We start from the raw sequence: 27,614 nt of genomic DNA on the forward strand, positions 1-27,614 counted from the left end.
CACAAGAGGTGGCTGAGATAGATGATGGGGCCTGACTAAAAGGTACCAAGGGACACTAACTGGATCTTTCTAGGCATTCATTCCCTTTCTATAATAAACACTTCTCAATGAGCAAAGCTAGACTCTCCCTAGACTTATCTCCACCATATCCCTAGAATTCTCAAAAGCCTAGAAATAAATGATCATGAAGTCACTTTCAGAGAAAGGGGCAGAACAACCAAAGATAAGCTCATGAGGGTTATTACTATTCAGAAACCATATCTATTAAAATGAAAAAAATCTCACCAACATAAACTTCAAATGACAATAAGATGAATGTCTAGCACATAATGTAACATTAATGAATGTTCATTATATGGATGCCAAATAAAAAAGTAAAACCAAACATCTGAATTGTGGCTAAATTGCCTAAGAATATTAGATTTATTCATTTATGGATTAGAACAAATAATGACATTCTCACTAGACACAAAATCATTACTTCAATTTAGGTCCAAAGGGAAAAAATGAGAACTAAGTCTTTACTTATTAATGTTTTTACTAATGATGAGCAGCAGCACAAAGAACAAACTGGATTGGTGCATATTTGTTTCACATATGACTATCGCATTAAACATGACACACTGATCAATTACTTGTTTAATTGTACCAAAAAGAAAAGATGCTTTTTTAAAGAAGGAAACATACTTACCAAGTCTCTGTGAAGCACCCAGTTTGCATGGAGGTAATGGATACCATCAAGAATCTGATAAAGTAATGATTTAACCATGGATCTTGGCAACTGCATGGGCTTTTTATTTGCTTTTGATGCACGGTGAAACTTAATAATATGCTAAAAATTAAAAAAAATTACAATAAATACAGTTTTTACAAATACCTATGCCAATAAAATACAACCAAGGCTGTAATAAATACACTTCATTTACATATTTATTTATTTATCTACATTTGGAGAGGCAGAAAGACAGAGCTCCCACCTGCTGGCTCATTCCCCCAGTGCTGGCAATGGCTGGGACTGCGCTGGGAACTCAATCCACGTCTCCCATACGGATGGCAGGAACTCAATTACTTGAGCCATTACTGCTCCTCTTAAGGTAAGTATTGGTAAGATGTTGGAGTCAATAGCTGGGTATGGAACTCAGATACTCCACTGTAGGACAAGAGTATCTTACTCACTACATCAAATGCCTGCTCCAAACTACTCTATTATCTTTAAATCACTTAATAAAGACCAAAAATAATGCAAAAGAAGAATAATCTGAAAAATAACATCAACCAAACTGAATCTATTTTGGTGGTGGATATGACCATATTAATCTGGGGTTATAATGATTAAATTTACTGAAATCAGTAAGTTTTGCACCCAATAGAAGCAAAAGGTAAAAATGGTCGAAACTTAAATAGCTGCCTAAGAATAGTCTTAGTGTTATTCTTTATGAAAAAAATGAAAGATTTTTTTTTTTGACAGGCAGAGTGGACAGTGAGAGAGAGAGAGAGACAGAGAAAGGTGTTCCTTTTTGCCGTTGGTTCACCCTCCAATGGCCGCCGCAGTAGGCGCACTGCGGCCGGCGCACCGCGCTGATCCGATGGCAGGAGCCAGGTGCTTCTCCTGGTCTCCCATGGGGTGCAGGGCCCAAGGACTTGGGCCATCCTCCACTGCCCTCCCTGGCCACAGCAGAGAGCTGGCCTGGAAGAGGGGCAACTGGGACAGGATCGGTGCCCCGACCAGGACTAGAACCCGGTGTGCCGGTGCCGCAAGGCGGAGGATTAGCCTAGTGAGCCGCGGCGCCAGCCTAAATGAAAGATTTTTTAAAAAAGAAAAAAAAAACTGTAAAATTTCCACTGCTCTATAAAAAAAAAAATCAGCACTTAGTGCCTTTTTGTAAGATCACTCTTTTATACTTGAATTACAGGTAATTTCCACCTTGTTTTGGCACAAAATGAACCAGAATATATTCCTGGGAGTTAATGCCAAATAGGAAATCACTAGAAAGGGAGAAAAGAGAGACAAATAGAGAACTATATTCCACTGAAATAAATACAACAGGATCACCATATTTAAATATTTATATCCATATGTTATATTGTGGGTTATTAAAAAAAAAAAAAACCACACTGAAACGAAGAAATCCTACCAGCCTCCTGCTAACTCTCTACCTCCACCTCTTTCCCTATCCCACTCCAACCCACCTTCTCTAAAACATGCCAAAATGATGCTGAGAATCATTTAAAACCCTATTCAGAGGTGAGTATTTGGCCAAGTGGTTGAGATGCCCATATCCTGTATCAGAGTGACTGGGTTTAACACCGGGCTCCAACTCCTCACTTGAACTTCCTCTTAATGCATACCGTTGCGGGTAGCAATGACGGCTCAAGTAGTTGTTTTCCCCTACCTATAAGGAAGACACAGACTGTTTCCAGCTCCTGTTTTTGGTCTCTGCCCAACTCCAGCCTTTGTGGACATTTGGGGAGTGAGCCAACAGACAGGAGCTTTCTCTGTTTCTGTCTCTCTGCCTCTCAAGCAAATATAAATTTTATAAAATGAAAAATAAAACTCTATTCAAAAACCAATGAAGTTGTCAACAGTGCTCCACTAACTTTATAAATGACCAGATGGCGTGTAAAATTATTAAGCTATTTATACATCTTTCTTATTGTCTAAACTGCTCAATAACATTCACTTGGTTTTAAGAAATAGAAAACTAGAATTTAAACCATGGTAGTGATTTGCAATGGAAATACAATGGGAGACTCACTACCACACATAACTTTCAACAGCAACATTTTTAAGAGGAAACAGGTAAAATTAATGTGTGCATCCTATTAGACAGTACAGTTCTACAGGGTCTGATTGGTCCTGTGCCCAGCATCTTCCTTCACATCCCTGACGTGCAAAGGGAAGGACACACATTATCAATGAAGCCTTGCCAGAAACACAGGAGAATATAGAAGACTTGGGCACATACAATTCCTATCAATATCCACGAAAATAGTTGAGAGGTTCTTGTCAATATTGGCTATAATAGCATGAACACTCAAAGCTCCTTCAAGACCTATGAGCTTGTTAAAGCTATTCCTAAATGGACCTATAATTTATATAGAAGATAAACCACATATTTCAAATAAAAACTGTAATCCATAATTTTAACTTCCTGCCAAATTTAAGTACTTTTACTTTTTTCTCAAACAAAATGTTTAAATGCCATGATTTCTAATTTTAAAAGCTTGGAATTCTAACTTTTTCCTTCTTTCATATACTGATAAAACATCCTGAAGATGTGTAAAACCAAGCATTTATTTCTATTTGATACAGCCAATTTTAGGTGGCAAAATGATCTAACAGTTAGAACTGGTCACAAGTAGAAACCTGCTTTGGCCAGCGCCACGGCTCAATAGGCTAATCCGCCGCCTTGCAGTGCCAGCACCCCGGGTTCCAGTCCCGGCTGGGGCACCGGGTTCTGTCCTGGTTGCCCCTCTTCCAGGCCAGCTCTCTGCTGTGGCCCAGGGTGCAGTGGAGGATGGCCCAAGTGCCTGGGCCCTGCACCCCATGGGAGACCAGGATAAGCACCTGGCTCCTGGCTTCGGATCAGCACAGTGCGCCGGCCGCAGCGCGCCAGCCGTGGTGGCCATTGGACTACTGTATCAAAAGAGAAAGTAACTGTCACTATACACACTAGTAGACTTCCATTAATTATTTGCACAAAATTATAATCTCTCACTCTATTACAAGTTTCTGAAATGACATGTCTGATTATTGCAAATACCACCTTCTCCATGATTCATTAGTTTACTGCTCAAATCCCTTACAATCAAAATTCAGGTTTATTGTCTTTTGTACACGGTTAACAGAACTTTCCTTTCTACTCATTAGCAATATGGATCAGATACAAACAGGCTCCGTACCTATAAAAAATTATCCTAAGAACAGTGTGTAGACTTACCCACAAGTCATGCTCTGCATAATCAAAAAGCAGCCACACCTTCCTGTCACTGTGGGAAAGAAACACCTTCTGCAGCGCGATCACATTGGGGTGCTTCAGTTCCCGCAGAAGCTGAATCGCAGGAGAAAGAGAAGGGGAATGATGAATTTCTTACAACTTCAAAATCAAATTTTTGAAAATTCAGAAAAATCCAGATAGGCAAAATGAAAGACACCAATACCACCCAACATACGACTACATAGAAATAAGCTCTCACAACAGCAAGGTGCGTATCTACTGATCATTTTCTCATGTCTATGCTTTCATTTTGTAATATATTTTTTAATTGACACATGGTAAGTGTACCTATTTACGGGGTATTTCAATCCATGTATATAGTGTATACTGATCACATCAAGGTAACTTGCATAACTATCCTCCCAGACATACATCATTTCTTTGTGTTGGGAGTATTCAAAATCCTCTGTTAGCTATTTTACAATATATAATTAACTGCTAACATAGTTATCCTGCTGTGCTAGAGAACACTGGAAGAAGCTATTCTTCCCAACCAGCTGCACCCCGGACTCATTAACACCCTCTCTTTATTCCCCCTCCCCCCCATACCCTGGGCTCCAGTAGCCACTAATCTATTCTCTACTTCTTCGAGATCAACTTTTTAGCTTCTAAATGTAAGTGACAACAAGCAGTTTTGTCTTGCTCTCCTAATTTATTTCATTTAATGTAATTTCTTCAGATCCATCTATGCAGCTACAGTGACAGAACTTTGTTCATTTTTATGGTTGAATAATACTCCACTGTGGATATATTTTTGTGTGTGTGTTTTAAAAATGGGATCATGGGGTGGCCAATGTGGTTGAGACACCGGCATCTGATATCAGAGTGCCAGTTACAGTTCCAGCTACCCTGTTTACAATTCAGCTTTCTACTAATCCAGCACTGATGCCTGGAAGGCAGCAGATGAAGCCCTGAGTACTTAGGTACCTGCCACCCACTTAGGAGACCCAGATGCAGTTCTGGTTCCTGGCTTTGGCCTGGCTCAGCTCTTACTGCTGTGAGCATTTGGGGAACAAACCAGCAGATGGAAGGTCTTTCAAATAAAATGAAAATAAATACTTTTTAAAATGAAGAGGGGATATTTAACAATCCCCCTGCATTTATCCATCTGCTTGAGGCTTTTTAAAGCTGCTGACAACCATTAAGAGTAAAGCAGAGGTCCTCAGAAGAAAAGAATGGGCCTTCACAAAGAACAAGCTTATTGGGCTAGACTCTGACGAGGAGGAGGAAAGACCAGGAGATCAGCAAGTGAAAACTTAGCACTTGGCACAGAACGGACAGCTACTTGATAAAATATTTAGCAACAACGACATTAACTGCTCAAGGAAAAAGCTTTATAAATATGTCTGCCTCAGGCGTCCTTAGTCAGGGTACAGATTTACCAGGTAAAGAGAAGCATACTCAATTTGACAAATATTTTGTGTATTACGCCTTTTAAATGTGAAGATCTATGGAAGATACAAAAACAGAACTTCTGCTGAAAATTTTCTACATGCGAGATGATTATAGACAAATATTTTTCTCCCATTTGACCCTGGTGTCACTCTATGATGTGTGTACACAGACCCTGAGGTTCAGTGTGATAAAGATAACTTGGCCAATGTCAAACAGCCAGAAAGAGAAGTTCTGGGCTTAAACACATTCACCTAATTCCAAAGCCCACACTTCTTCCACTATAGCTGAAGTCCTTGTCGTGGATTCCCACAACATTTAGGAAGACAGACACATAAATGGACCACTGGAGAGAGAAAAGCAAATTGCCTGCACATTCTGTTAACTTTAAACGAGTCAAGTGTACTTTGAGTGCCTGTGCTGGAATCAAGGAACAACCACCTGAACTCCAGCTCTGGATTTTTACAGACCACTTCCCAGTTGTCGATTCTTTAACTATTTTCAGTGACACATTTCCTAGGTGTTTAGTGCTCTTGTTGTGCTCTGAACCTCAGCTCCATCTGTTCACTGACACCTTGATAGCCACGCTGAAGGTCCTCTACCACCTTTAAGTTGGGTGTGATTCTAGGATATGACTACTGGCTCCCGCCCCCAGCCCATATGCCCTGGACCACAGACAGCTAGGAGGTAAGAGCCTGGATGGGCTGGGCTCCTCTCACCCACCTCCCACTCCCCAAAGCCTGCCTCTGGGTCCAACCCATTTTTCCTGTAGAAAAGGAACTGGAAGGGAAATGACCAGGGAAGATAAACAGTTCTACTGGGTGAGGTGTGGGGAGGTGCTCAGCAGGGTCCTCTTCCGGTTCTCCCACATGGGTTCAGGGCCCCAAGGACTTGGGCCATCTTCTACTGCTTTCCCAGGCCATAGCAGAGAGCTGGATGGGAAGTAGAGCAGCCACCAGCGTCCATATGGGTTGCTGGCACTGCAGGCAGCAGCTTAACCCACTATGCCACAGCGCTGGCCCCAGCGCTGCATTGTTTTCAATGACCTCACTGCCACGGGCAGCCCAGAAGCAGCTGCTCAGAGGCTCGGAGGCTTCACCCCCAGACACAGTGACTCGTTTCCCTCTATCTCACTCCTTGGGATTAATGACCTTAAAGAGTTTGCCTTTACTAAGCCTCTACCAGAAATATGTTCTCTTTGCCACCTGATATAACTGAGAGTGAAACTCTGCTTCTGCATCTAAACCCAGCTACTGAAGCACCAAACACTAGGACAGACCCCCGAGACCTGGGCCTCACTTGTCTAGGAGGGGGATGTCACATGGAGCAATCTTTAATCAATACCTTAAAATCATATGCTCTGTGACTACAAATTATTGATCTCTCTACAGTAAATACATTTTAAATCCTATGTTAAAAAATTATTTTGAAAGTGAATATGTTTACATGGTTCAAAAGCCAAAGTATACCCAGGAATACATATTGAGATGTTTCATCACCACTCCTCTTGCCTCCTGGAGGTGACAGCTTTTATTAGCTGCTTATTAATCTTTCCATTCTTTATATAAATATAAGCAATTATGAATATATTTTTGTCCTCCCTTATTTATCTATCCAAAACACAGCATAATATACAGACTGCACTGCAACTTTTTTGTTTTCTTCTCACACTTTATCTTGAAAATTTTGTAATATCAGCATAGTATAATATATAGAAATTTTTCTTGCCTTTTTTTATAGCTACTTGGAATTTCTAGGTCATCCTTTTATTGTGGTAAACCATATATAACAAAAAGCTTACTGCACCTTTATTTTTTTTGCAAGTACTGTCACTATCAAACATACTACAGCTCTGTCCCCCTTACCTAAAATTCTAAAGAGCTCAGAAAATCAAAGCTTTCTAGTAACTCATGTAGGAAAAAGATATACTCTGATAGGGGAAAATGCATTGTCAAAAATACATCCTTTCAGTTATCTTATTCTGATTCTATGGGAGATATATTTCAATACTATACATTATGTAGCTACATATATACATGTGTGTACATATATAAATATATAATTATACACACACACACACAAAGAGACAGAGAGATCCATTGGTTCACTCTCCAAATGCCCAAAACAACTGAAGACTGAGCCAAACTGAAGTCAGGAGCCCAGAACTCAATCCAGGTTTCTCATGGATAGGAGGAACCCAACTGAGCCATCATCGCTGCCTCCCAGGGAGTACATTAGCAGGAAGCTGAAACTGGAACTGTAGCCAGGACTCAAATCCAGCACTCCAATATGGGCTGTTGGTGTCCAGAGCAGTGACTTCTCTGCTATACCATAACCCAACCCAGCACTGTACATTATACATAACTGACAGCAATGCAGAGTAACTCCTGGCTACCGGCACGCAAGTTCTCTGCTGTCCAACAGAGGTTTCCCTATCATACAGTATACTAGTTTTGCCTCAATTCATTTAGATAATCCTGACTTATAAGTGTGTCCATTCTATAGATTCTCTTTTGAGTGGGTTATGCTGTTAGCTTGGTTCCTTTACTTAATTAGAAAATGGTTTATTTTATATATGTATTATAGTCATAATTTTACCTGAAAACTATCATTAATTCTCATTATACATAAATACCCCACTTTAGGATGGCACAGCAGTTAAGACAACCCTTGTACCACCTGCATCCCATATCAGATTGCTTAGGTTCAAGTCCCAGCTGTGCTCCCAATCCTAGCTTCATGCTACTGTGTACCCTGGAAAGCAGCAAGTGATGCCTCAAACAGCTGAGTCACTGCCACCCACGTAGGAGACCTGGATTGTGTTCCCAGTTCCTGACTTTCACCTAGCCCAACCCCAGCTGTTGCAGACATCTAGGGAGTGAATCAGCAGATGAGAGATCGATTTCTTTCTCTCTCTCTCTCTCTCGCTGCCTTTCAAATAAAAAATTTTTTTAAATCTCACTTTAACTAACATGAAGCTGTTTATCTGCTATTTATGGTTTGCCTCTTTCAACATGTAAGCTCCATGAAGGCAAAGTTTTCTTAGTTTTATATCCCTAGTGTTCACAACAGTACCAGTACCTAACACATAATAAACAAGCAACAAAAACTTGTCAAGTGAATTAGATCTACTGAATTTACCTGGTTCTCGCTTACAAAATAAACCTGTAAATGGATAGTAACATTATAAAAATCTGCTACCCTCTCTTAAATTATCCCCTTTAAAAAGGCATTTTGAACGACTTTGCTTTTAACAGAGTAGACTATGTCTGAAACCGTTATTCAAGAATACTAAACCCTTCACAAGCTATGTTAGGTGCTGACTGAGGCCACATTTACTTTTGGGCCTTAGTCAGCACCCACTCTACTAGAAATGTAAGTGTGCTGGCTGAATGTAAGAAGCAGAAGCAGCCCTGAATATTTCAGGGTGGTATTTAGCCTGGTGCGTAACATGAAAAACAAAGGAGTGTGGTGGGAGGGTTTCCTGAAAGAGCTGTGAATGCAATAAAATTTTACAAAATCCTAAAGAAATGATGCATAGGAACCGAGAACAAAGTGGGACACAGCTGATGAATTCAATCTTACAACAAAAGCCTAGGCTACTGACAAATGCTAGGACCTAGGTAAGTATCACACAAGACCATAGTATTCACCATCCCTATTTATGGAAATAAGCAATGTGAACTCTGCTGTCTCTATGCACTAAAAGGAACAAATGAACAACAACAATAAGCAACCTAACTGTTCAGTAAGAAGAAAATGGAAGAGCTTCTGGTCAGCTGAGCAGAGAGATTCCCAGAGGAGGTGTCTGGAGAAGGCATGGACCTCCACATCCTCCTCCCATGCCTCCCTGTAGGCATCTTTTCATCTGTATCCTTTGTAACATCTGTCACAATAAGCCAGCAAACATGCCTCCCTGAGTTCTGTGAGCCGATCAAGCAAATGAACTGAACCCAAGGAGGGGACAGTGAGAACCCCGATGTACAGCTGGTTGCTCAGAAACAAGAGGAAAAACCAAAGCAACAACAACAACAAAAAAAACCCTGGGGCTTGCAACTGACATCTAAAGGCGGGGGGGGGGGGGGGGGGCAGGTGTTGTGGCACTGCAGGTTAGGCTGCTGCCACTTGGGACACCCGCATCCCTTACCGCAGTGCCTTGGAGGTAGCAGTGGAGGCTCCAGTACTTGGGTCCCTGAGACCCAGACGGGATATCTGGGTGGAGTTCCAGGCATTTAGCATGAACTGGTGGATGGAAGGTATCTCTGTCTCTCTGCTTTTCAAATAAAAAATAATAAACTTTAAAAAAAAAATCTCTAAAGAGTTGGGTGGGGTGGAGAAGGCAGTCCTGGGGATCTGACACTACCTCCAGGTGGACAGCAGCAGAACTGAATTGAGGTCACAGAAGCGATGTGTTGTGAGCATATAGTAGGAGAAACCGAGTATCGGTTTGAGTTGGTTTTTCTTTCTGTACCCACAGACTTGGCGTCAGTGAACTGGGATTTGCCAGAACAGCCCTAGCTCACAGACACATGTAATTTGGGAAGAAAGGATAACAGGGTTGGAGATGATCTTATGTGTCCTAGGTGGTCACCCAGGATATGGAACCGAAGCTGTGCTGCGATCAGTTACTGAAGGGAACAGAAGTTACCAGTGCAATGTAGAGATGCAGCCAACCCTCAGCAGCTGGTTCATTGGATACAAAAGAAATGCAAGCTTGTAAGAAAGCTAAAAAGAAGTATACAGTACACTCCTTGGGTTAGAACTATCTGTCACAGCCAAAATGAAAGCAAACGTGAATACTGGGTCAGGTCTTGGGTCTGGACCACGTTCAGATGTCTGTTTAAGCTCAGGCCACCAGCCCCAAAACTGCCCCCTGCTCCTGGAGGGACAGGGCAGTAAAAAGTTTCTCCAAGACTTTTGGTCCCCAAGAAGGCAGGTGATATAAGTGAAGGGCAAAACCAAAAAACTGTTGACACCCAGGGGTATCAAGTGAAGGGAATGCTTCACCTCACATATTAGGATGGTGGGCTCTCTGGCGGGAATAACGAATTTAGGAGCACTATTTTCAGTTTGAATGCTGCAGAGTGAAAGGGTATGTTTGGACTGATGCAGGACCCACAGCTCACCATGCAACAATCACAGATGGCTACAGGTGATGCAGACACACAGAAGGTTATTCCCAAGGGAATGGCCAGACTGGCAGACTGGATGAAAGCCATGATCCAGATCTGTTGACCCTGATTATCCAACTCACCTGTAAAGGCCAAGTGGAATACTTCAGATGAAGCAGCTGATTCACTTACTCATCATAAGTCACGTGGAACTGCTTTTATGGTGACCAGGATATTCACCTGCTAACTGTGCTTGTTACCTAGGTCATGGCAGATGCTGTGGGTGGGGCGGTTCCTTTGCATCGGTACCTCATGTAACCACTGCTGCATATAAGCAGCAGCTGAGTCCTCAACTTCACTTTTCAAACATGGAAGGATTAAAAAATCCTCACTATAATGCTAAATACTGAACATGGAATGCATGTAACAAACATGATAACTTAATGGACATACATGTCCACTGGCTTTTAAATATGCATAACCCTTCCTGGAACTTGCTCCAAATTATTGAGTACATACGACCTGGCTAAAAGTGAACTCTAGAGGCCAGCACTGGGGGGCAGAGGGTAGCCACCACCGCCTGCAATGCGGGCATCCCATATGAGTGTCTATTCGAGTTCCAGCTGCTCCACTTCTGATCCAGCCCCCTGCTAATGTGCCTGGACAGGCAGAAGATGGCCCAGGTGTTTGGACCCTTGCCTCCCAGATGAAGCTCCTGGTTCCTGGCTCCAGCTTGGACCAGTTTGACCACTGTGGCCATTTGGGGAGTGTGGCCATTTGCAGAGTGAATCATCAGATGGCAAAGCTCTCTGACTCTGCCTTTCAAATAAATAAATGAATCTTAAAAAAAAAATTTTAAAAAAAAAGTGAACTCTATACAAACTTAGGGAGCCTGGCACTGGATATTCAGACTACTTCACTCCTGGCTTACACGATTTGTTAAATTCCTTTCTGTTTACAGCTCCAACCACTGGCATACATACTAGACAAGAGCCCTCAGGTATTCTGCCCAATTACACTCTCCAAGGTTGAGTGGGTCACAGGGAACCTCTGCAGGATGGACCCCAACATTTAAAGGTGCCAAAGAAGTTCGCTGTATTTCCTCCAATTTGGAGAATGTCAGAAGTCAGAAGGCAGAGATTACAAAGAGAAATCTGATCTGAAATTGCCTGGGGCAACAGTCAGGCTGATTAATCAAGACAAAGATTCACAAAAGGGCCAGGGACCCCTGTCTCAACCCATTGCCCCACTGCTTAGGACACAAAACCTTTTGCACAACAGAGAGCCAAAAGGTCTGGGGTAGAAAGGAGGAGTTCTTGGGACTAGAAGATAAAAATGAAAGGTTGATAGGATAATGAAGTTGAAGTGTCTACCAGGCTTTGTGTGAAGAAGCTGTGACTGTAAGAATGGACATTGGATCTGACTGGGGAACTTTCCCCTATCTAGTACTGTAAAACAGAAGGCATGCAAATCCAGCCTTCAAGCAATTTTTAATGGACATGCTAAATAGCACCAGTAAGACTCCCAAGCCCACAGAGCACAGGTCTGGACAGATTCTGTGGGACAGCCCTATGCGCATCCTAGGCTGTGGCTAGGAAAAGAGCTTTGTAAGCACCTTCCTCCAGAGACTTTTGGGGCTTTGACTAGAAAAAATTTTTTTCCTTCTTTTTTTTTTTTAACTTTTATTTAATGAATATAAATTTCCAATGTACAGCTTATGGATTACAATGGCTTCCCCCTCCCATAACTTCCCTCCCACCCGCAACCCTCCCCTCTCCCGCTCCCTCTCCCCTTCCATTCACATCAAGATTCATTTTCAATTCTCTTTATATACAGAAGATCAATTTAGTATATATTAAGTAAAGATTTCAACAGTTTACACCCACATAGAAACACAAAGTGAAACACACTGTTTGAGTACTTGTTATAACATTAAATCACAATGTACAGCACATTAAGGACAGAGATCCCACATGAGGAGCAAGTGCACAGTGACTCCTGTTGTTGACCCAACAAATTGACACTCTAGTTTATGGCGCTAGTAACCACCCTAGGCTCTCATCATGAGTTGCCAAGGCTATGGAAGCCTTCCAAGTTTGCCGACTCTGATCATATTTAGACAAGGTCATAAAAAACAGGGTGAGGATAGTAACCAATGATCCTAAGAGTGGCATTAACCAGGTCTGAACAATTATACAGCATTAAGTGGGGAAGAGGACCATCAGTACACACAGGATGGGAGTAGAACCATTGGTGGTAGAGTAGAGGTTATGATTACAAAGGAATGAGGCCCAAGTGTGATAGACAGGGTCTAGAACAAAGGACAGAGTCATTATTAGAGGAGCTAAGAAAGGTGCTGTCTAAGCTACAATTAAGTTTTCTGATTGAGAGGCAAATAGAACCTGACAGAAGGGGCTTGATAATAATCTGGTGGGCTTTAGGCCTTGTAAGTTCAGAGGCCCAGACCTATCTATGTCTTCACATGGGGTATATCCTAAGGGTTGACCAGAAAATTTAAATGGTTCATACAAGAGTACTTCAAAAAGTTCATAGAAAATGGAATTGAATATTTATTTTGCTGTAAAAAGTTTTTGAAACCCAGGTATAGTTTCATTTTAAATTTCATTTGAAAGTGTGTGTGTGTGTGTGTGTGTTTGAGAGAGAGAGAGAGAGAGAGAAATATGAATGAATATGAATCTTCTGTCCACTGGTTCACTTCCCAAATGTCCATAACAGCCAGGGCCGGGCCGGTGGAAGCCAGAAGCCTAGAACTCTCCGATGTGGGTGGCAGGGACCTAAGTACAAGAGTTACCATCTGCTGCCACTCAGGATTCATTATTAGTGGATTCAGAGCAGTGGAGCAGGGCTCCGGCCCTCAGATAAGGGACAGAGGCATCCCAAGTGGTGAGAACTGCTGCACCAAAGGTCCACTCCTTCAGTGGCATTTTATGCCTCAGAGGGCATAAAAGGAACACATCCTGACTCAGCCTGTCTCTGCATTGCTACAGCTCCCCAATATCCACTTGTTGCACTGACCCAGGTGGCCACCTTAGGTGAGCACACAGGTATTTGCTTGTCAACTCCGGTAACCTTCCAAACCTCGACTCAGGGTACTCCTCAAGCTCCCCACTAAGACTATGCCCCACAAAAGCCCAAGTCACCATTGCTCTTCTGCCTGACCCAGTGGTTACCACCCAGGAGTCCTGGCTATTGTGGTTATTCAGGGAGTGAACCAGCAGATGGGGGTGGGGGGGGGAGGGGGCTGCCTTTCAAATAAAATGAAACACAATTTTTTTTAAGATGCTAATGAAGTCTGATTGACAGAGAAGGCCCTGAGCAGAGCAGGCTGGTGCCAAAGCCCTGCAGGGCTGCCACAAATGGGTCTTGACAGGAATAGACCTTGCCTGTGGACTGGGCTGTGCTGACTCTTAGAAGAGGCACATACTCAGTGCTGCTGAAATCCAGAAGAGGTGGTGTGACACGGACTGGGACAGCTGATCACCACTCCTGCAGACTTCTTCAGAGCAGGGACGCTGTGCAGCCCAGAACATCCAACAACAGCCAGAGGGATCCTCCTCAGTCTGACAGACAAGAGGCACAGGTTTTCTATAACTGGGGGGTGGGGTTGGCTCACACACCCCCATTAGTGTGTGCACAAGTGGAGCAATGAGTGTATTTTCAGCTGCAGCCCTGTTCCCATACTTGGGCTGCAGCTCCAAGCGCTGGGACTGCCAAGTGAGAACTGTAACTATGTATTTAAACCCATGTCAGAACTCCCAAAGGCCCACCAGGCAAAATTGGGATTAACAGAGAATGCAGCTCTCTAGCCTGGTGGTAAAGACTCTCATCCTGGGGCCCGCGCTGTGCCATGGCAAGTAAAGCTACCACCTGCAGTGCTGGCATCCCATATGGGCACTGGTTCGAGTCTCAACTGTTCTACTTCTGATACAGTTCCCTGCTAATGCACCTGGGAAAGCAGTAGAAGATGGCCCAAGTGCTTGGGCTCCTGCATCTACGTGGGAGACCTGGAGGAAGCTCCAGGCTCCTGGTTTCAGATCAGCACAGCTCCGGCCATTATGGCCATTTGGGGAATAAACCAGTGGATAGAAGACCTCTCTCTCTCTCTGTCTCTGCCTCTAACTCTCCTTTCAAATAAATAAATAAATCTTAAAACAAAACAAAAACTCTCAGCTCAATCAATAGCAGATGCCTGAAAGGGTGAAGACCACCCCCAACCCACACCCTGCCGTCCTGCTTTTCTTTTCTTAAAAAGATTTTATTTAAACCAGGGTTTCTTTTTTTTTTTTTTTTTTTTGGACAGGCAGAGTTAGTGTGAGAGAGAGAAGTCTTCCTTTTCCATTGGTTCACCCCCTAATGGCTGCGGCCGGCGAACCGCGCTGTTGCAAAGCCAGCAGCCAGGTGCTTCTCTGGGTATCCCACACAGAGACCATGGCGCCGCGGTTCACTAGGCTAATCCTCCGCTTTGCGGCGCCGGCACCCCGGGTTCCAGTCCCGGTTGGGGGCACTGGATTCTGTCCCAGTTGCCCCTCTTCCAGGCCAGCTCTCTGCTGTGGCCAGGGAGTGCACTGGAGGATGGCCCAAGTGCTTGGGCCCTGCACCCCATGGGAGACCAGGAGAAGCACCTGGCTCCTGCCTTCGGATCAGTGCGGTGCGCTGGCTGTGGCAGCCATTGGAGGGTGAACCAATGGCAAAGGAAGACCTTTCTCTCTGTCTCTCTCTCACTGTCTACTCTGCCTGTCAAAAAAAAAAAAAAAAAGTCTTATTTATTTATTTGAAAGGCAGAATCAGAGGGAGGGAGGGAGGGAGGGAAGGAGGGAGGGACAGAACCTGCTGGTTCCCTCCCCAAATGGCCCCAATGTCCAGGACTTGGCAGGCTGAAGCCAAGAGCCAGGAGCTTCTTCCAGGTCTCCCACGTGGCTGCATATTCTGCTGCTTTTCCTGGCCATTAGCAGGCAGCTGGATAGGAAGTGGAGCAGCCAGGACCCAAATGTTCACCCATATGGGGTGCCAGTGTTGCAGGCAGCAGCTTTACCCGCTCCACCACAGTGCGAAACTAGGACAGGAGGTCAAAAGACCCTTCTCGTTTCCCAGGGGACAAACCTCAATACTGGGAGGAAGGAATGCTGCAGAAGAGGCCAGGAAGAAATCAGAACAGATGGGCCTTGCTGGGCTTCCCTGAGGCTATCGGCAATGGCGCCTGTGCAGGAAAGCCTCTGTAAAAACTCAGAAGGGCAGAATTCATGGCCGGCACCGCAGCTCAATAGGCTAATCCTCCGCCTAGCGGCGCCGGCACCCCGGGTTCTAGTCCCGGTTGGGGCACCGGATTCTGTCCCAGTTGCCCCTCTTCCAGGCCAGCTCTCTGCTGTGGCCCGGGAGTGCAGTGGAGGATGGCCCAAGTGCTTGGGCCCTGCACCCGCATGGGAGACCAGGAGAAGCACCTGGCTCCTGCCATCGGATCAGCGCGGTGCGCCAGCTGCAGCGGCCATTGGAGGGTGAACCAACGGCAAAAGGAAGACCTTTCTCTCTGTCTCTCTCTCACTGTCCACTCTGCTTGTCAAAAAAAAAAAAGGGGGGGGGGGCAGAATTCAGAGGGCTTCTGGTGGCTCAACCTGTGGAGGTTCCTGCAGTCCTGGGAGACTCTGCTCCCATACCTCATGCCCCAGGCATCTTTCCTTCTGTACCCTTGTGATGCCCTTTAAGTAAACTGGCAAATGTAAACACGAATGAACACCGGTAAGTAAACTCTGTAGTCTCAAACGCATAAAGTTTTTAATTACATGAGGAAAAACTTACACTATAATGTAAGATAAAAAGACTGTAAAATACAAAATGGTACCTGAACTGCACCAAAACAACTAATAGTAAATTTTCTGGGTGTAAGACTATGTGATTTTTGCTTCTTTCTTTTTATTTTGCTGTTTTACAAATTTTCTACGATGCACATTACTCTTACAGTCACACACTCAGACACACATATCCCAAAAGACAGTTCTTTCTCTCCAGAAATCCACCTGCTAAAATAGGATACTTTCATTCTGTCTCAGCTTCTTCTTATGTGATTGTCTGAGATAGATCACAATGACAAGAGACAGTCATGTTTTTTCTGTCCCTAACTCTTGGAAAAACAGATTTTACTAATGGACTTTAAACTCTTGTTCTCACAAATATTTGTCCAACACGACATCATACAACTACAAATAGGCTGTAATCATGTTTAAATACAGCTAAGCAGGCTACAATTTTCCTGCGACCCACACTATATGATAATTTCTTCTGTGCCAGATACTCACAGACTGGGAACATGATCCCAATGGAACCTAAGAATGTTCACTGGGGGCCAGAGTTGGGGTGCAGCAGGTTAGGCCACCGCTTGCAATGCTGTCATCCTACATCAGAGTGCTGGTTAAAGTCCTGATGGCTCTGCTTCAGACCCAGGACCCTGCTAACACGTCTCAGAAGGCAGCAGAGGACGACCACTTGGACCCCTGTCATCCATGTGGGAGACCAGGGTGGAGTTCCTGGTTCCTGGCTCAAACTAGACAATCCCTGGCTGTTGTGGCCATTTGGAGAGTAAGTCAGCAGATGGAAGTTCTCTGTCTCTCCCTCTCTCTTTCTACCTCTCAGCCTTTTAAATAAGTATTTAAAAAAAATATTCAATGACGTGCCAGCATTTTAAAGGCATTTAAGGAACCATAAAAGGTATTCACTTTTCACTATCCCGAACATAATAATCTGAAGTTAGAATACTAAATGCTTTTCTCTAAAGCCTTATTTAGGATCCTAACTCAATTTGGGGAATCTTGTGCTAGGCTAAAAATTCCAGAATCCATTTGTATTTTTATCCACACATCTATCTTCTCTTTTCATTTTCTACCTCTATTCTCCAAGGCTCTGATGCCCCCATGGGTCCCAGATTTCCTTTAAGACTCTTCTGAATGGAAAGATTCTCTTCAATCACTTCAATAAGTCATTTATCTCAAAGTAAACCCAATCTTCTATTCATTTTTTATCTCTTTAAAGTAACAGTATGATTCATTTGACCATCAATCTTCCCCCTTCGTAAGAACAGTGTCAATGACTTTATTTTAGAAAGCACTGCGTCTATCATTTTTTAAAATGTAGAGTACTTCTACTTCCTCTGCCCTCCCAAAGAACTGGCTAATGAAGCAGTATATTTTATGGCAAATTAGAGGATATACTTAATTCCAAAATTCCCCTACATATTGCCTAAAACTGTAATGTAAGAATCAGCAGTTTGGAAGCGACACTTTCTCACCCATGACTTTTGGAAGCTGGTGTAGCAGATGCACTGTAACCTTCCAGCAGGTGGCACTCACAGTCTGAAGAGGGGTCCATGAAGCCCGTAACCCAGCCCTGGTTCAGAAAGTGCCCTTCCATTTACATTTTTTAGTTTATTGCTTTATTTTCTTTTAGTGACACTGTTCAGGTTAAAGTCAGATGCTCTAAGGATGGTAATGTTCCTCATTGCTACCCTGGAGAGATGATCATGAGCCAACAGATATAATGCAAAAAGGGGGGGGGGGGGCAACTTTTAGAATCATGTATAAGTTTGAGAACTGGCTTACTTACTAGCAGTATGACATAAAGCAAGTTGCTTAACCCTCATGTGCTTACAGATGAACAAAGAAATCTACTCATAAAATGTAAATTCTATAATGAATGAATGAAAATAAGGAGATTAAGCATCATGCTAGAATGCTTCAAACATACTAAACATAAGCATTTAACACATTACAATTATTACTCTTACTATAACCACCATTTGGTACCAGGACTAAATGAAATAATCCATGTAGAATGCTTAACATACAATAAGCTCTGGATAAATAGTAGCTGTTGCTGTTGTTGTAAGTGAAAACAGCTAACTGCTCAGAGACACTGGCAGTCTGAGGGACTTCCCAGTGAGAAATAGGCTGCATGGGAAATAATGGAGCATTCTGCAAAGCGCTTGAAACACTCTTTTACATGGAAGTTATTTTCTCCTTCCATTTTACAATAAGCACTGTGGTTTCTTTCTCTGACTTCAAGTTCTGCATGTACTTAGACTGGGAGCAACATATGAAAGCAACTGAGGTTGATGGTGTGAGCATCTGGTGCAGCAATTAAGTCGCCAATTGGGACAACTGCACCCCATACATGAATGCCTAGGTTCAAACCCCAGCTCCACTCTGATTCACCTTACTGCTAATACGCACCCTGGGAGGCCACAGATGATAGTCCTAGTTGATGAGCCCCTGTCACCTGTGTGGAAGGCCTGGATTGAGTTCCAAGATTGGCTGCAGCTTGGCCGAGCCCTGGCTGACGCAGGCATTTGGAGAGTGAACCAGCAGATGAAAGATCTCGCCCTCGGGGCTGGCACCGTGGCTCACTTGGTTAATCCTCCACCTGTGGTGCTGGGTTCTAGTCCCGGTTACTCCTCTTCTAGTCCAGCTCTCTGCAATGGCCCAGGAAGGCAGTGGAGGATGGCCCAAGTGCTTGGGCACCTACACCCATGTGGGAGACCAGAAAGAAGCACCTGGCTCCTGGCTTCGGATCGGCATAGCTCCAGCCATAGTAGCCATTTGAGGGGTGAACCAACGGAAGGAAGACCTTTCTCTCTGTCTCTCTCTTTCTCTCACTGTCTAACTCTGTCAAATAAAAAAAAAAAATCTCTCTTCTCTCTCTGCATTTTACATTAACTAATTAATTTCTTTTTAAAAAAGAAATTCATATGTTCTTCACTGTAATAGTATATATGCTCTTTTTAAAAATAAGAACATTTAATATTTTATGTACTACATTCCATATGAGAAAACTGAAAACATTTCTTATAAATCAATGGCACTCTGAATATACCAAGTTTAAATATGACAAAATGAAACAGATGCAAATCAAAATAAGGAATTTACCAAGTAAAATCTGGGTCCAGCATTGTAGCAAAGCAGATAAAAACACTGCCTGCAACACCACCATCCCATGTGGGCACAGGTTCAAGACCCAGCTACTCCACTTCTGATCTAGCTCTCTGCTAACATGCCTGGGAAAGCAGCAGAAGATGACCCAAGTGCTTGGCTCTTTCACCCATGTAGGAGATCTGGAAGAAGCTCCTGACTCCTGGCTTTGATCTGGCCAGCCCTAGCAGTTGTGGCCATTTGGAGAGTGAACCAGCAGATGGAAGATCTCTGTCTCTTCCTCTCTCTGTGAAACTCTTTCAAATAAATAAATACTTTTTTTTTTTTTGGACAGGCAGAGTGGATAGTGAGAGAGAGAGAGAGACAGAGAGAAAGGTCTTCCTTTTTGCCGTTGGTTCACCCTCCAATGGCCGCTGTGACCAGCGCATCTCGCTGATCTGAAGCCAGGAGCCAGGTGCTTCTCCTGGTCTCCCATGCTGGTGCAGGGCCCAAACCCTTGGGCCATCCTCCACTGCCTTCCCGGGCCATAGCAGAGAGCTGACCTGGAAGAGGGGCAACTGGGATAGAATCCGGCGCCCCAACCAGGACTAGAACCCGGTGTGCCGGTGCCGCAAGGCGGAGGATTAGCCTGTTAAGCCATGGTGCCGGCCAATAAATACATTTTTAAAATACATATATACATACATAAATGCTAAGTAAAATCTAACTGCTTGGAATTCTCAGGGGTGTTCTAACTCATTTTCTGATCCACTGAGGGGTAATTTAAAAATCTTTTCTTCCAACTCTCTTTGCTGAAAAGCACCCTACCTTCACAATTAATCCCAACCAAATTCATCTTTGACTCTGGGCATTCACGTAATACCTTGGATTTCAACAAATAAACTAAGAAATGCTTATTTCCCTCTCACTCATCCTTTTCTTTCCTTGAAGTAGAATGAGAAAGGGAGAAAAGCTAACTTAAAGTTCCTGATTTGGATCCCAGATTAAAAAGGAAAAAAAGTGCTGTTTTATTCTCCAACATTCTGCCCTGAGTCATTTTTCCTGCTCTATTCTGCAGTTTTTCTTGACATCTTACCCATGCACCTAAACTGTAGTTAACTGCTTCAGTGGAGAATCCCAACCTCCAGCTCTAGCATCACTCCTAAACTGCCATCAACTTCCAACTACGTACATACATAGCCACGTGAAAATCCCATTGTACCTCAAAATCCACAGCTCCTAAACTGAATGCCACTTGACCACCTGCACCTCCTTGGCCTGTTCACTACTCCTGCAATGACACCAGTCTTTCCCGATCATCAAGGCAGGTTCAAAACCTCATATTTAATCACTGTTCAGTCACCAAGAGCTATATATCCTGCCTCTGAAATATTACAAATTGTCACCTGGATAATTAAACCCTTTGCCAGTGTTCACACAAGTGCTCGTCTCGCTGCCTTTAAAGTTCTTCCTTACCCTCTCTGATTAATGCCCACTTGCTTCTTAGAAAGGACTCATTTATCACTTCTAAGAAGCCTTTCCTGAAACCTCTGGTAGGAAGTAGGTATCTCTCTCTTGTGTTGCCATCCATACTGCTTTTCCCTTAACACTGCAGACTAAGTCACAGTATATTTATCTATCTCCTCCTAAGCTATACAGTCCCACAGTGCAGGGATCATGTCCTTCATCTCTACATTGTATTATCTTGTCACAGCTACACACATGGTAGGTGTTCAAAAAATGTCGGCTAAACAAATGATGAGCATGGCCTGTCTCTTCTCATATCCTACGTGTTGACATCAAAATGTCCCCCTAAAATCTTAGTGTTAACTCTCCCACTCTAAAATCTTAAATGGCTTCCAACTTATAAGTCCTAAATAGAACATTCAAAACTATCGACCCCAAAGGTTAAAACTACTTTTACCTACAAATAATTTCTTATTTTAGAGGGTGTGAGACTCGAGATTTTAACCAAAAATAAGGCAAGTGGATAAAATCCAAATTTATAACCAGTGGGCTCTGCTAAAGGTGTATGAATGGTCTTCACCTTCAGGGTACTCCCCATGCAATCACCACAAATGCTCCCACACTCTCCCCAGCACCTCCCACAAATCCTTGCCCTGGAACATGAGGACGGGACAGAAGCTTGATGGAAAATACCCATCAGACAATAATGATTTTTTTTTAGATTTTTATTTATTTGAGAGGTAGAGTTACAGACAGTGAGAGGGAGAAACAGAGAGAAAGGTCTTCCTTCCGTTGGTTCACTCCCCAAATGGCCGCAAGGGCCGGAGCTGCACCAATGCCAATCCGAAGCCAGGAGCCAGGTGCTTCCTCCTGGTCTCCCACATGGGTGCAGGGGCCCAAGCACCTGGGCCATCCTCTACTGCTTTCCCAGGCCACACCAGAGAGCTGAATTGGAAGAGGAGCAGCTGGGACTAGAACTGGCGCTTATATGGGATGCTGGCGCCTCAGGCAGAGCATTAACCTACTGCACCATGGCACCAGCCCCAGTAATAATTTTTTTTAAAGTCTAAATTTGGGGCCAGCATTGCAGTATAATGGGTAAAAGCCACCAGCCCTCTGGGCACCAGTTCAAGCCCCAGCTCCTCCATTCTGATCCAGCTCCCTGCCAATGCCTAGGAAAAGCAGCAAAAATGGCCCGAGGGCTTGGGTCCCTATCACTGACATGGGAGACTGGAATGAAGCTCCTACCTTCAGCCTGGCCTAGCCCTGGCAGTGCAGTCATCTGGAGAGTGAACGAGCAAATGGAAGAGCGCTCTCTCTCTCTCTCTCTCCCTCCCTCCCTCTTTTGAACTCTGACTTGCAAATAAACAAATAAATATTTTAAAATAAATAAAAGGGTAAATTCATTAGTAAACATTTGAGTACCCAGCACATATGAGACACACAGAGCCTCAAAACATTTACAGCTTAATAGGGACTGAAAAGGAGACAGATACTGAACATAGATCTTAAGTAATTGTTAAATTACAGCTATGATGATGCTATCAGGAAGAAACACACAATGTGCATACAGAAAACCTCATATAAACTAGAACGTCAGAGGTGTTCTAATGAAGTGTGCCTTGTTGGAAAGAAGAAGAAACAGAATTACAGAGCATCAACCTGCAAAACCAGATACTAGCGGGTATTCTCATCATGTCGTCCATTCACAGATCCCAAGAACACCTTCACTCTTCGCCTTCTGGGAGCAAACTTGAAAACAAAATGCCTACTTTCCTCAAATTTGTTATCACAGACCTACATCATTGTGTGATAGGGCCCATCTCTTTTCTTTCCAGACAAGTAAATACTCATAAAATGACCTGGTACAAATCATAAACTCAACAAGTTTTGCTGAATGAGTAGATGAAAATGATAGTGCATGAATTGGTTTTCAAATATGTTGGTTAGACTTATTCCACAGTAAGAAAACACTATTTTTAAAACCGTTATTTTCGGCCGGCGCCTTGGCTTAACAGGCTAATCCTCCGCCTTGCGGCACCGGCACACCGGGTTCTAGTCCCGGTTGGGGCGCCGGATTCTATCCCGGTTGCCCCTCTTCCAGGCCAGCTCTCTCCTATGGCCTGGGAAGGCAGTGGAGGATGGCCCAAGGGCTTGGGCCCTGCACCCGCATGGGAGACCAGGAGAAGCACCTGGCTCCTGGCTTCGGATCAGCGAGATACGCCAGCCGCAGTGGCCACTGCGGGGTGAACCAACGGCAAAAAGGAAGACCTTTCTCTCTGTCTCTCTCTCTCTCACTATCTACTCTGCCTGTCAAAAAAACAAACAAACAAACAAACAAACAAAAAAATGTTATTTTCATCTTTCACCTGCAAGAAATTTCCAAACAAAATCAAATAAGATTTCTCAAGGGTCTAAGATCTGCTGGGGGAGAAGGAGCTTCAGCTCGCTATGAGACTTAGCTCATACATGCTGGTTGTTCACTTGTCACACCAGCCCCGGCACACAAGAAAACTGTACTAACACATATAAATCATACTTAAGGGGTTTGATTAACTATTAATTAATGGATAAATTACTAGTACCAAAGAGTCCATGTATTTCAGGTCACTTTGCTTATAAGAAGATAAACACAGTTAAGTCATGACTCAGACAAATTAATTATTTATTATTCCTTAAGGCCTTGCAGGAATTTTAACAGTAGTTATAAGGAAAGCAACTAAACAATTTGACCCAAATACTATCCAGGAGATGTGTACTGGACTGTCTCCATCAAACAAAAATCTGCCTCCTTCTTACTCTGCTAAGAAAGCTTTTGTATGGATTGTGAGAAAACGCAGAGAGGGTTGAGTTTCCAAACTAAAAGAAAAGATTTTGTTCATCCTAAGCATTTGCTAGATTTAATCAAATTCTTGGAAAAAAAAAAAAAAGAAAGATATTTCCACTGTTACTTTAATTTGAAAATGAACCCAGAAATCACTAAATCATAATACTGAAAAATGATTCATTACACTACAGCTTTCAGTACTTTCTTTTTTTAAGATTAATTTTATTTATTTGAAAGACACAGTTACAGAGAGAGGTAGAGAGAGAGAGAGGAGAGAGAGAGAGGTCTTCCATCCACTGGTTCATTCCCCAAATGGCCACAACGGCCAGAGTTGGGGTAGATTCAAAGCCAGGAGCTTCTTTCGGGTCTCTCAAGCAAGTGCAGGGGCCCAAGCACTTAGGCCATCTTCCACTGCTTTCCCAGGCCATAGTAGAGAGCTGGATTGGAAAAGGAGCAGCCGGGACTAGAACTGGTGCCCATATGGGATGCTGGCGCCACAGGCTGGGACTTTAACCCGCTGTGTCCCAGTGCAGGCCCCAGCTTTTGGTACGTTTGCATTTGGCAGTGTATACATGTAAAAATAATATTAAAGTAAGCCTTCTCTGGGTGATTTTTTTAAGCTTTGATATTCAAAGCTGCTTGAAAAAACTACATACACATAAATGTTAAATTTCACTAGACTCTCCTCTTTGAAATGCTTTTCTCCAACATAAGTTCTATTTACAGTTCTTGGTACATTTCTCTCTCTCTCTTTTTTTTTTTAAGATTTATTTTATTTATTTGAAGGGCAGAGTTGGGGGGAAGGGAAGAGGGAAAGAGAGAGAAGCTGGGGAGTGGGAGGGTTGGAATCTTCCATCTGCTGTTTCACTCCTCAAATGGCTGCAATGGCCGAGGGACACGGAGCAGCAGGGACTCAAAACTGCGCCCATATAGGATGCCAGTATTGCAGACAGCAGTTTTATTTTATTTTATTTTATTTGACAGGCAGAGTGGATAATGAGAGAGAGAGACAGAGAGAAAGGTCTTCCTTTTTACCGTTGGTTCACCCTCCAATGGCCGCTGCGGCCGGCTCATCGTGCTGATCTGAAGCCAGGAGCCAGGTGCTTCTCCTGGTCTCCCATGCGGGTGCAGGGCCCAAGCACTTGGGCCATCCTCCACTGCCTTCCCGGGCCATAGGAGAGAGCTGGCCTGGAAGAGAGGCAACCGGGATAGAATCCGGCGCCCCAACTGGGACTAGAACCCGGTGTGCCGGCGCCGCAAGGCGGAGGATTAGCCTGTTAAGCCACGGCACCGGCCAGCAGACAGCAGTTTTACAAGCTACACCACAGCACTAGCCCTCATCAGTACATTTCAAACAAACACACATCGGGTATGGGGAAGCTCCTTTTAAATAAAATACAGGGGCTGGCACTGTGGTGTAGCGGGTAAAAGCCGCCACCTGAAGTGCCAGCATCCCATATGGGCGCTGGTTCAAGTCCTGGCTGCTCCACTTTGGATACAGGTCCCTGCTATGGCCTGGGAAAGCAACAGAAGATAGCCCAAGTCATCGGGCCCCTGCACACACATGAGAGACCCGGAAGAAGCTCCAGGCTCCTTACTTTGGATGGACAAAGATCTGGCCATTGAAGCCATTTGGGGAGTGAACCAGTGGATGGATGACCTCTCTCTCTCTGCCTCTGCCTTTCTATAACTCTGCCTTTCAAATAAATAAAAAAACAATTTTAAATAAAACACACAGGGTAGAAGTTGATAAATTTGAATACAGAAGTATCTTGTACAGAAAATAAATTCCCAAATTCAAAAGGCCAATGACAAACTTGGGAACATGATCTAATCATAAGACAGCCAAGGGCAAGTTTGCTTGATTTATAAAGCTTATAAAAATTAATATGAGCCAGCACCACGACTCACTTGGCTAATCCTCCACCCGCGGCACATGCACCCCAGGTTCTAGTCCCGGTTGAGGCGCCGGATTCTGTCCCGGTTGCTCCTCTTCCAGTCCAGCTCTCTGCTATGGCCCAGGAAGGCAGTGAAGGATGGCCCAAGTGCTTGGGTCCTGCACCTGCATGGGAGACCAGGAGGAAGCACCTGGCTCCTGGCTTTGGATTGGCACAGAGTGCCGGCCTTAGAGGCCATTTGGGAGGTGAACCAATGGAAGGAAGACCTTTCTCTCTGTCTCTCTCTCTCTCTCTCACTGTCTAACTGCCTGTCAAAAAAAAATTAATATGAAAATATTCAATGGTACAATAGGAAGAGAATATGAAAAAGCATTGCATGAAAATAAATATAAAACAGCCAAAAACTATGTGATAATATGACTATTTCATTAAAAATTGCAAATTAAAGCAACAAAAATGTTTTTTCATATTTTTGGGTAAAATTTTGGGAAATTTTTAAAAACTCAGTAGTATCTAAGTAACAACAATAAGGAACAGTTGAGAAAATTAAGGTCCATCCTCATAATGGAATATAATATAACCATTAAAATGAATGCTGTAAGAATAGGATAGACCTGTGGCCAGTGCTGTAGGTATTTTAAGCTGCTGCCTGTAATGCCGGCATCTCATATGGGCACTAGTTCAAGTCCCAGCTACTCCACTTCTGATCCAGCTCCCTGCTAACATGCCTGGGAAAGAAGTGGAAGATGGCCCAAGTGCTTGGGCCCCTGCACCCACAAGAGAGACCCAGATGAAGCTCCTGGCTCCTGAGTTTGGAGCGATTTGGGAAGTGAAACAGTAGATCTCTCTCTGTGTCTCTCCTTTTCTGCCTTTCAAATTAATAAATAAATCTTTTTAAAAAAAAAAAAAAAGAACTGTACTGTTAATATGGAAAGACAAGTAAGAAACAAAATGAAGTGATAAAAAATGGAACAGAATATATAGTACATCTCTGATATTTATTAAAGATACATAGAGGGGCTAGTGCTTGGGGCACTGACATTCCATATGGGCACCAGTTAGAGTCCCAGCTGCTCTACTTCTTTTTTTATTTTTTTATTTTTTTTGACAGGCAGAGTTAGACAGTGAGAGAGAGAGAGGTCTTCCTTTTTCGTTGGTTCACCCCCCAAATGGCCGCTGCGGCTGGCACGCTGTGCCAATCCGAAGCCAGGAGCCAGGTGCTTCCTCCTGGTCTCCCACGTGGGTGCAGGGCCCAAGCAGTTGGGCCATCCTCCACTGCCTTCCTGGGCCATAGCAGAGAGCTAGACTGGAAGAGGGGCAACCAGGACAGAATCCAGCGTCCCAACAGGGACTAGAACCTGGGGTGCCGGCACCGCAGATGGAGAATTAGCCAAGTGAGCCGCAGCACCAGCCCCAGCTGCTCCACTTCTGATCTGGCTCCCTACTGGTAGCCTGGGAAAGCAGTACAAGATGGCCAAATGCTTGGCCCCTGCGAGGGAGGCCAGGGGAAGGTTCCTGGCTCCTGACTTCAGATCGGCCCAGCTCCGGCCATTGAGGCCATTTGGAGAAGCAAAGCAGCAGATGCAAGACCTTTCTCTCTGTCCCTTTCTGTAACTTTGTCTCTCAAATAAGTATTTTTTTTAAATAACTTTTAAAAATGATACATTTATCATGGTACATACATAAAAAAACTTTCCTGAGGCCATAAGAGGCCATTTATATGAGTAGCTATTGTGCAGGAGGGCCCAGATATGGCAATTTTTCAGCTCGCCTCTTTTGGTATTGCTTGAATATAACAATATAGAAACTGTTAAATTATTTTCAGTTCTTATTGTGCATACATTTCTTTTATATTTCTGAAATGTCAACAGGAGCAACCTGGAGGAATAAATCGTGAGTAAATCTGATTTGCAACCTTATACTGTTCTGCATTTTAAAAACAATTCTGTAAAATTCTAAGATTTTGTTTTTCAAACTGCACCTTATGACCCATTAGTGGATTATGAAAT

General features: G+C 43.7%; 1 protein-coding gene across 3 annotated transcripts in view; it reads right to left on the reverse strand.

The window, feature by feature from the left end:
• CDK19 (cyclin dependent kinase 19) overlaps positions 1 to 27,614 on the reverse strand; it is a 189,666-nt gene that overhangs the window by 60,880 nt on the left and 101,172 nt on the right. For all 3 annotated transcript variants that reach the window (XM_062186608.1, XM_062186609.1, XM_062186610.1), the window contains 2 exons: positions 3,942 to 4,052; positions 692 to 832 (listed from right to left, as the gene is read on the reverse strand). In XM_062186608.1, coding sequence (XP_062042592.1) covers positions 692 to 832; positions 3,942 to 4,052 — 252 coding nt within the window. The remainder of the gene's footprint in view (positions 1 to 691; positions 833 to 3,941; positions 4,053 to 27,614) is intronic.

This window comes from Lepus europaeus, chromosome 3, assembly GCF_033115175.1.
Source record: "Lepus europaeus isolate LE1 chromosome 3, mLepTim1.pri, whole genome shotgun sequence".
In the NCBI taxonomy this organism is placed as follows: domain Eukaryota; kingdom Metazoa; phylum Chordata; class Mammalia; order Lagomorpha; family Leporidae; genus Lepus; species Lepus europaeus.